Source organism: Bacillus rossius, chromosome 3 (assembly GCF_032445375.1).
Source record: "Bacillus rossius redtenbacheri isolate Brsri chromosome 3, Brsri_v3, whole genome shotgun sequence".
NCBI classification, from domain to species: Eukaryota; Metazoa; Arthropoda; class Insecta; order Phasmatodea; family Bacillidae; genus Bacillus; species Bacillus rossius.
Window position 1 is genome coordinate 130,038,484 of NC_086332.1, and position 13,646 is coordinate 130,052,129.

Sequence of the window (13,646 nt, forward strand, 5' to 3'; positions counted from 1 at the left end):
TTGCTACGCTGGCTAAGAGTCTAATGTTTGAAAGAAACATAGCTGAAATTAACGTATTTGTACAAAATAAAATCTGTTGCGATCGTGCGTTTTTTAAAACTATGTTTCAGTTTAATGTTCAGCAATAACCATAAAGTATTATCCTAAGAAAGAACAGCAGCGGAAGACTTGCACAACACTGAAAATAAAGTGTCGGTGAGACGTTGCGGAGTGAAACTGTGGTTTTAGGTACCATGTAATAATTCTACTAGAAACCAAATTACTATAACTATATAATAAGTAAAAAAAAAAAAAATTTCCATCATGAATATTTTTTCATTTGGAAAGAGTTCAGAACAAAAACTATAGCTGAATACATAGAGGAAGCCGGGGCACATTGCAACAAAAATTAGTTATAATTTTTTTTCTGGTTTTGTATTATGAATATTTAAAAAATCTAACATCCTATGAATACTATGATTTTTTATCCATAGTATTCAATATAATATAATGATTGCAAAAAAATATTTATCATTGACATAATCTATTTAAAAAGCACTTGCACATGATGCAATTTGCCTTACATGCGGGGCATATTGCACCATTGGAAGGGCTACATTGAAAAATTATCTAATTCGGAATTTCCAGATTCTAAATCGTCTGTGTCATTATCTGCACAGTCAATACACACATAAAAAGGATTGTTTTTAGCACAGGACCAATGTGACCACATTTTTCACCTTAAACATTGTACTCATTCTTCATGATTCTTATATATTTCTCCACAGTTCAGACAGTTAGTGTGTTGTGATGATTCTCCGAAGAATCAATCCTGAATTCAAGTTTCCTTTTGATTCTTGTTTTCTTCTTAGATATTTTAATGGGCAGGTTTTACTTTTTTGTTTGTTTTTCTTCTTACTCTCTCTTGCGGCTTTTTCCATTTCCAGCAATGTTTTCTCTGGTGTATCTGTGAGAATTGCACATTTCCTTTTTTTCCTATTTCGACTTTATTCTTGCCGTGGCCCTGCTTTAGGATACGGGCGAACAGCTTGAGGTGAAAATGTTTGCGTTAAATCTCCATAGTCTGATATTTGGACACTGCTGGGCCCAGGGACGATATAAAGTTGGTGATCACTGCCCGAAAACACTTCATTCACTTCCTTTATTTGACTTATATTTTTTTGTATGCCTTCCTCAGGCAGAGTACGATCTGTTACAAAAGAAGCTGCAAAATCACTGTCTTAAAACTTATCAACATTCAGTGGGAAAATGCCTGCAGCTGAAAATCCTGAAGTAATATTACAAGTTGTGAATGATGTCATGAATGATTCTTTAATCATACTTGGCAAGTCATAGATATTAAGAATTTTTCCTGGATTTATTTTTATCCAGGAATTGACTCCCCTGCTACGGAGTTTCTTGAATGGTCTGTAAACACGAATGTCAAGGGGCTGGAGCCGGTGTGAACAGTGTGGTGGAAATGACAAGAGTACTACACCATTGTCTTTACACAAATCCAAAACTGTAACACTAAGGTGAGAGGATTGGTTGTCTAGTAACAACAATAGAAGTGTATCGTCTTTGTTCGGTTTGGTTTAGGCAATAAAATGTTTCATAAATTGCACAAAACTGTCCTCTGTCATCCATCCATATCCTGTAGCAGCACCAATGCAACCAGCTGGTCCGTCTTGTATGAAGTGGTCTTTGAATTTATTTCTTGGCAAGATAATCATAGGAGGAATAAAGGTTCCCTGTGCAATCACCGCTGCAGCGACAGTTACGAGTTCACCACGTTCTGCTGATGTGACTGTTCCCACTTGTTTGACTCCTTTTCCTGCGACAATTTTATTTGGTTTCAGCACAGTAGTTACTCCAGTTTCATAACAGTTCCAAATTTTTGAAGGAAGTAGCCCTGATGGGTGACGTGAGTAAACATCAGAGAGTTTCTTGTAAAATTAATTCATATTATGCTTGTTAAAACTTGTCATCCTGGCTTAGCTAGTTTCTTCCGGTTGTCTTATTGATAGCTCTGGATGTCTTTTCAAAAATCCACACAACTAGTTCACTCCTGCTGTTTCTTTTTCTGCCCAAGATGGGGGCATTTCTAGTCCATATTTTTTAGTACAAAGGTACGCAAGTTGTCTCACTTCCTTAGGGGTCAATCCAAACATGATGTCACTGCATCCGACTCGGAAGTGTTGTTCGTTAATACCGCCAAAAAACTGTGTTTTAAGAGCTAACAAATGCGGGAAATGTACTAAAGTAGTAAGAAATGGTATTCTATGTGAAAACTGTGACAAATGGTATCACTTCAATAAGTGTAGCAATATAGAGGAAATAAATATTCCAGAAAATGAGTGGCTCTGTGCCACGTGTGCCACTTGTGTAATACAAATTAATGGATGATGAAGAAAACTACATGGCATCACTATCGCGGGAGTACAACACAACGCATCAAATTTGTGCAACTGTATCAGACGATAGTGCTACGAAAACGGAGGTGGTCCTTGTCATCCAACTTCTGGAAGAGGTGAGTTCACTACGAGAAGTCATAAATGTACTGCAAATTGAGCTTAAATCTGTCTGACAAAGGTAAAGAAACTGCAGTGAGTCTTCCTTCTCCGTGCTTGTGGTCGCAAGTGGTGCGTAAGCGGAAAATCAGCAAGCCAACTTTGCCGTGTGATTTTTCCATTCGTGTATCAAATAAGTTTGATGCTCTGAACAACAGGGCAGAAGAGGCTACCAAACAAGACCACACAATCAAACGAGATTCAGTGAAACACAAAATGTCAGGTAACATAGTTATCCTTGCTGCCAGTCATGGCAGAGGCATAGCTGGTGTGTTGAGTAATGTAATGCCTGAAAAATGTGTATTTGGTATGATTAAACCAGGTGCAAGTATACAAACTGTCCTGGAAAAAAGTGAAAACGTGATTAAAAAACTTGGTCATAACGATTCAGCTGTAATCATTGGTGGATCCAATGATGTTTCAAAAATGAAGGTGATAAAGTTATTAATGTGCTGAAACAAAAACAGAAACTTTTTAGTGAAACAAATGTGATTGTTACAGAAATACCCCCCCCCCCCCCCCCCCCCGTCTCGATCAACCAACTTGGTCGTGTGTTAATGTAGAAGTAAAGGACATAAATAGGAGTATCAACAATGTTTGTAATTTGTTTAAAATGTTCAAGTTATAAAAAACTAGTACGTTAGCTAGGAAATTATTTACCAGGCATGGATTGCACTTGAGCCGCGAAGGTAAACAGAAACTGACTACTCTAATCCATATCTCTACCAAAACAATGTCAGGTGGGGAGTGCATATCCGAGATTATTCCTTTAGGCTTTACTGTACAGGGGAACTAGAGAATGGAACCGAACTAATAAATAATAAATACAGTAAAGCTCGGTTCTCAAACTCAAACACAAGTACTTGTAAAGTTGATTTTGGTGAGAATGTATTCACACTACCTATAAGTACTGACAATGGTAATAATGTTTTTCCGAATAACAGAAGTATTATCTTTGAAAGATTTGTGCAATGGGAGTGCATGACTTGATGTAGGCTTGATGTAGCCTACATCACGTCAAAAGAAGTATTAATGTAAAGTCCCGGAATTTAATATCTAGGAATAGCAATACATATGGTACACAAACTGAAGATAATATTCTTAATAAACAAGACAAACACCATGCTTCTAACAAACCTATGCTTCTCATCTTGCACCAGAATATTCAGTCACTGAGAAACAAACTCACTGATCTCGATATGTTATTTAACACTACACTGTTAAAAAGTGAAGCAACTACTCCAAATATTACATGCTTTATTAAACATTGGTTAAATAATGAAGAAATTACGTTTTACCCAATACGAAATTACACCATGATTTCCAATTATCGTCGAACTGAACTTATAAATGGAGGTAGTTGTATCTATATTCAAATCAAACTTGCATTTGACAGATGTATTATATTATGTATTTATAGGCCACCTGACGGAGACATTGATTCATTTTTTAAACAACTGGATAAAATAATAAACAAAGCATGGAAAACACATTAATACTCTGTGGTAACCTAAACATTGACTTCTTAAAAGAGACTAATGCAAAAAGAAAAACTAGTGCACATCCTTAATTCATATAACTTACATAAAATAATTAATAAGCACACCAGAATCACTAAACAATCCAGTTCTGCAATAGACTATTTCATTACCAACCTTGACCCAAAATACCTTACAAATAATGTAGTTGACTATGGACTCTCAGATCATATGCCTCAGATAGTTAAAGTGCATCAATGACATCTACCTGATAGGAAAACTAAAATAAAATATAGGCGCATTAATAGGCACAATAAAACACTGTTCTTAAATATTTTGGATAAGGAAACTCGGATGGATATCGATGAAATGACAACCATTGAACAAAAATTTTAATTCATAACAGAAAAATTGACAATCATCATAAATGCAACATTTCTGTTAAAACACGTTACAACTGATTAAAAACCCTAACCATGGCTAACCAAGGGAATAATTACATCCAGTAAAAAGCTAAAGAGCTTATATTTATTAAGTAAAACCTATAGTCATACCACACATTTTCAGCAGTATTACAAGAACTACAAAAAAAAATTATAGGAGTGTCATACGACAGGTTAAGAGGATGTATTTACAGAACAGGATAAATCTAAGTGAAAATAAAATGACCACAACATGGAAAATAATCAATTCTGAACTAGGTAGGGACACTAAACTTGCAAAAGAAATCAATAAACTAGAAATAAATGGCAAAGTAATACAGGACAGTGAGCAGATTGCATCAGAATTCAATATGTTTTTCACTAATATTGCTGATACACTAAATTCAACACAAAACAGACAAATAACAGAATCTATTCAAAGTCTGAAACATCATTGTACCTCTAACAATAAGACCATTTACTTATACCCAACATCAGCAAAAGAAATAATAAAATTTATAAAACAATTAAAAAACTCAAATTCTTCAGATATCTATGGCATATCAAACAAAAAGAAAAAATTTGCTGGAAATCACTTTGCTAAGCCACTATCAAAACTAATGAATGAAGTTTTTCTGGAAGGTATTGTACCATACTGTTTGAAAAAAAAAAAATACTCTCTGTATATAAAAAAGGAATTACAACAGATGCAGCAAACTATAGGCCTATTAGTTTACTACCCATTTTTCCAAAATCTTTTAAAAAGTACTTTACAATAGACTATCACTTTTCTTCAGAGACTGCAATATTTTGAACAATAATCAATATGGTTTTCAATAACATAAATCAATATTAAATGCTATACATAATTTCACTAGTAAAGTTTTTAACATTTTGGTCTATATTAATGACCTGCCTCTAAACATTCCACAGGCCAACACAGCCGTAACTTGTACTGAGAGCTAACATGTTACACAGAACATCCAATATCAATTAATGCAAATGAGTCATTGAAGAGAGAAAAAAATTTGCGCTGCGAGGTGAGGTAGAAATCGACAGTGGCAGCCCCAAGTAGCCAAACAATGAAGGCAAGGGTGGGATTAGCCTAACTCTCGGCAAGGGAACGAATATCTGAACAAAAATACACGGACAGGTCATGGTCACTGTTAATGTCAAGTTAAGATTTACAGGGAATCCAAGAAATAAACCATCCAGCGCCGCGCCTATTTCCTGCCGCTCAAAACAGCTATTAGCCCAGGAAACAAAGAAATAAAAAGGACATACCTGTGAAAAATTTGTGCAAATATGAAATTTTGCACATTGGTACAGTTGACTATGTTTAATAACATACCGTTAGTTACTGTTAGACCTTGTGCGTATCACCGAAAACATGCAATTAAGTTCTATATAACAGCGACTTAAAGCAGTCCCTTAAAATGCTTCCCATTTATGCAGTTTTAAAAGAATTTTTCCAATAACCAATCGGAATAATGTATAAACGCTATTTAACATATTTATGTTAAAAATATTTCGTGTTTTTAGATTAAGGATAAGATTTAATTCAAATTATTTATAAAGGAAGTTTTATATTTAATCTCTACCACCCTAACAGCTAAAAATAAGATTTGCAACGAACTGAAGAAAAATTTCGGTATAAATATCTTTGCGTATTCTTGAAGCTCTAAGATAGTGTATTGATTGAGAGTCTATCTAAACAGGTTGGTTCACTAGAGTGGACCGAGTTTCGCAGGGGGTTTACACTGCAACGGTTCTAAGCTCTCACGGCCAGCGTGACATTGCGAGACTCATTATTATTCTTGGTATTATTCAGGGACTAGCTAATAACCCGCGTCTTCGATAGCACATTTTCTGAGTATTAATTAAATCATACTATTAAAAAGCTTACATCCAGCATTATTTTTGTAGAGGTATAACGTTTTATGATTAAACATAACTGAACCCTTTTCCCCACGCTTAAAAGACGAAATAAGAAAAAAAAATTAAATAATAAAATTGGTAATTCAAATTGCTGGTTTTCATTCTTAATTTTTTTTTCTCTGAGATCCAGAAGATTCTCCCCACATTAGTTCGTAACAATACTGTAGTAGTGATTTTATTTTCTTTTTGCCGTAGCAGTATGACGTTTGAAGAACAACAAAAAAAAAAACTAAGTTTGCAGTACATTTCGCTAATAAAAGTCCCGTCGTTTCGAATGAAATTTTATATTCAATAATACTTTCCGTGAAAATGTTGCCGAAGGCTCGTTGGGAAAGTATTTGGGGTTTTAAATATTTTATTGTATGTGAGTAAATTATAAGCAATGACTTGGGTAAACAATTAATTTATATGGTGGCAACAACAGTCGACGGACAAATAAAAGAAAAACTACATAAACATTTTCCGAAAGAAGTAGAGTGGTAACGGCTACAATAGCTAGTCTTTATTCAATATCTACCTAAAACTGCATTCAATTAATTGGATTATCCTTTCAGACCTCTTTCACGCCCATCACATTTCATTGGTTTTTTTACCGTTTCTATTTTTAATCCCTTTTTATGTTCATATTCTCTTTATAGATGTCTTAAAATGAGAATATTGTGACTTACCGATTACAGTTTTAATAAAATTAATATTCCATTTACTAAAAAACAAATTTCGTTGAACTTCTATTTTTATATAGGCCAACTAAATTTTTAATCTGGGTGGGTAACGTTTCGTCAAAATGAGGTCATACGAGACGGAAAAACTCATCAATAACAATCAGGTGTGTTAAAAGATATGTCATGACCTGCAAGTGAAAACTACCATTTGTTTTGCCTATAGTGACTTATAAAACTATCCAGATTTTTAAAACTGCGTCAATTTGCTTCATTGGCTGTGATATATATATATATATATATATATATATATATATATATATATATCACAGCCTAGTTGTTTGAACAAGGTTGACACATAACACATGAAAAAAATTCCTTTCGGCGCAGCCTACAGGAGCAGGTAGATTTCGACGTTTATATTTCTTTATGTTGGAACAAAAGTGAATTATATTCATTTCAAAAACATTACCAGAAAAATCATTAATATCCGCTTAGAGACATTTTAAATATTAACAATGGTTTCTTAATTAAATTTTTTTAGAGGTATCTTGTATCTAATATTTACTATATTTAAATGAATAAGAATATATTGAATAGTGATCATAGTACAGAAATTATTAATTTGTTTTTAATCGCACAACATTTTTATCCCCTTGCGCCGAGTTCATCTTATAAAAAAATATTTTCGACCAAAGGTTTTAGATAAAATATAAGGATTTATACACAATTATAACGGAATTTATAGTGTGCCTACTGAGGAAGATATGGAATTTTTGGTTTTTCAACCCCCCAATTTTTTCCACCCCTTGCAATAATGGTTGGTCGTATAAAAAATTATTTCAGACAAAAATTGTAGATAAAATTAATACTCTTTCAATAAAAAAGATTAGGACTCAATAACGTACATAGTACGGAAATTATTATTATCTTTAAATATTCAAACCCGGTTTTTTCCACACCTTTCACCAATGGTTCGTCTCATCAAAAATTGTTTTTTTTACAAAAGTTTTAGATAAAAATTAAAGGATTTATACACAATTTGAATGGAATTGATATTATTCCTACTGTGGGAGTTATGATTTCTATTGACAACCCAGATTTTTTCACCTCTTGTAGTTATGATTGGTTGTACAAAAAGTTATCTAAGATAAAATGTTTTGGTATTACTCATAACATTTATTAAACGTTTAAACGGATGTGATACTAATCATATTTTGGGAGTTATTTCGATTTTTCTGTTTTCCTTAAAACCTTAGCCATCTCTACCCATTTGGTCGGATATCGCCCATTAACGAACTCGACCGAGATTTCCTATTACTAGATTTCATTTATCAGTTTGAAAGTGATTTGTGCAAAATTACGACAGATATCGTGACTATAAAAGTTTGAATTGTATATATATAGATATATATAAATATAAAGGCTATATAAACTTTTGAGATAACTATTGTTTTGGGGTCTATGGACCCTAAAACGAAAAGCATTACAAAAATTTTCCGAATGTCGCACCATGCTAACGGCTACAATAGGTAGTATTTCTTTGAGATCTACCTAACAAGGCAACAAAAAAAACACGTAGGCCTACCACAAAAAGACGCCAATCATTACTTAAAATAAACATATATTTCATTAAACGTTAAAATAATGCAAACAGTTTTTTTCTTTTTGTAACAATGACTTGATATTTTAATGGTTCAGTTTTTATTAGTTGGAAAGAAACGATGTCACAAACATAATTTTCATTGTCAATACAGCAGCTTATTAATTGTCTAGTTCCGAGTGTTGTGTAATACTTCTAAATTTGTGGTTTCAAATCTTTAGGGGAATTTGTTAAAATTTTCTTAATAGTAGAGCAAACAGAGAAAACTTTGAAAAGGAATCATGCATTTAAATCTTAGCGATTTACTTTAAATAATTTTTATTGTCGTGAAATCATACACAAAATAAATGTGAAAACTGATAACTTTGACAAAATATTTAATAAACACTAATACAAAGTTTAATTATTTTAGCTAATACATTTCCAAAACGTGTTGAACTCTTTTCCTAAATAGAATGATCAACCACGGAGTAGATTTCCAATTTTTATGAAACTAATTCATGCAGTAAACAAAATAGTTGCCTTCATTAGAATTTTTGGTCATATTAGAGATGTTTATTTGGATTTAGAAGATATTTATATGATACAAATAGAGCTTGTTGCCAAGTAAAAAAACTATTTGTATTTAATTCTTACAAAATATAACCAAAACATTTTCACGCAAAAAAAATTGCCGGAAATAAATAACCTGAACACTTTTAAGTACGTATGTTACTGTATTATCTCGTAACTTATTTACCCGTAAGTTTTCACCAATAGTTGCGGCACTTAAAAAAATATATTTTCATGAAAAATCAAGCACGTAAGCACATATATAATTGACTGGTGAGAGAACACAAGTATTTGATACAAAAAAAATGCGAATTACGCAGATATTTTTTTTTCATACAGCATCATATTTTAAGTGGAATGCAGTAAATATTTCAAATAAAAGACCAATGATCAAAGACCATATGAATGCATTTGTAATGCCGCAGGAAGTTTCCTTCACCTCCCACACAGTTATGAGCGCCTAATACCCAGTTCGCCTGAGCACTCCGCATTCGAGTCCCAACCACCGTGCGAGTCCCACCCACCCCTTGGGTCCCCCCCCCTTGGGTCCACCACCTCCCCTCAGCCAATGGGAGAGTATTTGACCACTGCCAATGGGAACAGTGATGTTTCTGCGGGGCGGACCAAGGGCTGCCAGGAGGTATCGTGGAGGGAGGTCAAAGCAGTGCAGGGGAAACGGTCGGGGTTATGACGAGGTCGGGGAACTGACATAGAGCCATTCAAGTAGCTGATTCCATGTGAAAGTTGCAGCATAATAAAAGGAAATTATATTAATGTATAGAGGAAGAGTTAAAAATATCTATAGTAATTAAAACTAAGAAGTTGTGGAATGTAAAAAGTAAAAAACATTGTGGGTAATAATTAAAAATAATTAAATATTTTAATTTAGGACAGTAAAGACCCATTGTTACGACCACATTTATTATGATCACCTCTCAATTGCAACCTGTTTTCAAGGAACTATGAAAAATTTGTTTTAAAAAGTAAAAGGCTTGAAGGAAATAAGCCGAATATTTGTTGGAAGCACATTGCGCTGTGTTACACTAGGTGCAGTAGACCCCTCCTCCCTCACAGAACCTCTTCACCATTCTGCCATCCGCTCTGCTCGCTTGCTCTTGGACAAGCTACCCTCTCTGCTTATGTTATTACCAGAGAGCTAAGAAATCTGCGATCGGGATAATCTTGAAAATTAATGCCATTTGTGATACTTTAAAGTTAAAATGCTATTATATATATCATTTTAAAAATATTTCTACACAAATAGACTATCATTTAAAAATCGTCTCGAAAGTGGTATATTGTAAATAAAACACACACAGAATAAAACTTGCCACATATTTAATTACCTATAATGAAAAAAGGTTACTTCAATTTTTTTTATCTGTAACCATTTTAATTTTCTTGGCATGTATCCAGATGTGCTGCTGTTTTGTAATTATTCCACCGCAACTACAGGCCCTTCTAACTCCTTTAACTATGAGAAAGCTTAGTTAAAAAACTACACACTCCGACTCAAAACTGCATTACTTATGCCGCTTTTGACTGACTACTGTACCATGGATTAACAGATGAGACAGGATAAATTTTAAAATGCAGATGTGAAGGGTCAATGGCAGGAGGAGGGCGGATAGAGATGGAACTAATGAAGTATGTAGTAGCGTGAGGAAATTCCACCATCTCTTGTTGCTATCAGCTAAGGTCGCCCACTGCCCTCTCCTTCAGACAGACGACCACTACCTTTCAGTGATAACAACGACTTTTGATCTATCTGGTGTGGTATATATTATGGCCCAATTCTAATAAACTAACATTTTTATTAAAATTCAATTTATTCTCCTACTTAAATCAGTGTTAATTTACTTACAGCTCGTTAAAACATATAGTTGTGTCGCACATTTCACCATGTTTGTGCTTGTTTTCGTTAGAGTAGGTGGTATAATATGAAGGTGTGTGCTATTAAAATAAATTTATAATTACTTTTTAAAAATTGCCAGTTTCATGTGAAAAATGGCATATATTGACATACAAGGGTTGGATGTGGGTCAGTCGGTCAAAAATGTTCATTTACTTATTCCACCCTCCTCTATTACAAACCTATTCCCAAAAACCGAGCGGGGTCGTAACAAACAGGTTTTACTGTAACTGAATTATATTTTCAACTGTATACAAAATTAAATTAAATAATTATTATTTTAATACTTACTCTCATAACTGTCATGACTCACAGCTGTCATATCTAAATCTTCAGTACACAAATACTTGCTAATTCGTTTTACAGATACACCAGCCTGTAAATTAATGCAGAGATATCAAACTTTCTGTAAACACTTATTGTAGTTCTTAAGTTTATTCAGATAAAAATTCAGCTAGAGTATACGACAAATATAAATTTTTCATATAAAGAATTACAATTTTTAAATAATCAATGCTCTTTTTTTTAGTTTATTAACAACTTTATTTATTTATTTTTTGTTTTTAAATGTAAAAGTAAGGGTGTGTGCGCTGATTTACACGCGTCAGAAGTTATACTTCTATGGAATAAAAAAATTAACCTCAAACATTTGAACATTTACTCTGGTAGGGCTGCCGGCTCCTGTGAGTGTCAACCTGGTTGCATCTATGCAGACCCTGCCCCAGGAAGGAAACTACATATGACTATTACACTAGGTATACGTTTGTATAATTTGTATAATTGGTTTTGCTTAAACGACTTAAATTAAACTGAAAATACAGTACTCTCCTGATTATCCAGGAGGGGGTTATCCGGTTTGCGCGATAAACGTGACACATTTCACTTCAATAAACCATAAAACCATTTTTGACTTTTTAAATTTTAATTTCTGTGCGTGAACAATTGCAACATATTGTGTAACATTAAATGCAATACAATTAATAAGTAATGTAACGAATTAATATTATGACGAATTAACAAACAAAATTTTGATTTTTCCTTAATAGATATTCGCTTCCTTCATTGCGTATTTAATTCCGACGACGCCAAAGCCAACGTTTATATTCCGCATTCCGCCATACATATGTTAGCACTCAGAAAAAAAAACACATTGATTTAACAATAGAGTTGGGATTTACGTTTACGGGTTATATAATATTTCTTATCATATATTATTAGAACTGGAATATATTTCTTATAATAATAAATTTATTATTTTTTTAATCAGAAATATTGGTAGCATCTACTTAGGAATGTTATCGTTTATACCCTGTTACTAAACAATGCTTCAAGTGTATTTTAAAAAATTAAATTTTATATTATATATATTTATAATTTCAAAATGTTGTTCAAAATTTATTTAAATGTACTTGAAACGTATTTAGACATATATTAGAATTGCAAATAAATTTAAACGGGAGTAGTATCTTGATTAAAATGGTAGTCAGCAAGAACACTTAACATGATTATAAAATTAGTTATTTTCATTAACATACTGTCTTATGGGAAAAAACTTTGTTAAGCACAGTTTTAATAAGCGCACTTTTTTCCTGGAACGGTACTGTGCGTTAGTTCGGGGGGCGGGTGTTACAATGTTTTTTTAGATATTTGGGATAGATAAAATTTTCAGTTTTTTTTTTTTTTTTTTTTTACATTTCTTTAAACGTGTTTTATTTGGTTGTCTGTGAACCCCTTACCAGTCATTACTCCGGATAATCGGGAATCTACTGTACTTCCTAAAACAAACCTTAAACTTATTGAGGAAATTCAATATTTAAATTTTAACAGTAAAAATTTCATCAAAAAAAGTGTTGCATTAACATGGTATCAAAGAACTGAAACAATTTCTTGAGTCCCTACAGTGTAATGAGTGCTGCGCTAGCTCTTGCTTTAGATATTAACTACGGGATTATCTTATTTTGAATGCCAGGACACTAAAATGTTTTTAAATTACCATTATTTCTATTTATGACTATAAATGATAGCAAAAATTTAGAGCCTAGTAATATAGTTTAATTAGTTATATTTATGAACTATTAATTCTAAATTAATAATTATTTAATTATATTAATTTATATATGCTGTGTATGACATCGATGTTCACGATATCAATATATATATATATGTGTGTGTGTGTAGGTGTGTGTGAGTGTGTGTGTGAATCATGCAGATCCGCCATCTTCTCAAGATTTCTACCCCTAAAGAAGTATAACTTCCGTTCACAATTACTTTCGTTCGCAGGTACTTTCGACCTTTCGTCCACGAACGAGTGTGAGCAGTCATGAACTAAAATTTTACTCCAACAAAGCCCCTAAAAAGGTATTACTTAAAAAAAGAAACTTTGTAAAGAAAAGCGGGTGTAGGAGGAGGGAGAGCAATATAATTATTCTTTGAGTTTATAAAATGAAATTTAAAATAATATGAAAGTTAAGTTGTAAACGTGTTAAATAAAAAGGAATATTAAGCACATAAATATATTATGCTTAAATCAGTT

At 32.9% G+C, this 13,646-nt stretch overlaps 1 protein-coding gene across 3 annotated transcripts in view; it reads right to left on the reverse strand.

Annotated features, from left to right (window-relative positions):
- Positions 1 to 13,646, reverse strand: part of LOC134531245 (ATP-binding cassette sub-family C member 3-like) — a 289,530-nt gene that overhangs the window by 118,426 nt on the left and 157,458 nt on the right. For all 3 annotated transcript variants that reach the window (XM_063366935.1, XM_063366937.1, XM_063366936.1), the window contains one exon: positions 11,405 to 11,489. In XM_063366935.1, the coding sequence (XP_063223005.1) occupies positions 11,405 to 11,489 (85 nt within the window). The remainder of the gene's footprint in view (positions 1 to 11,404; positions 11,490 to 13,646) is intronic.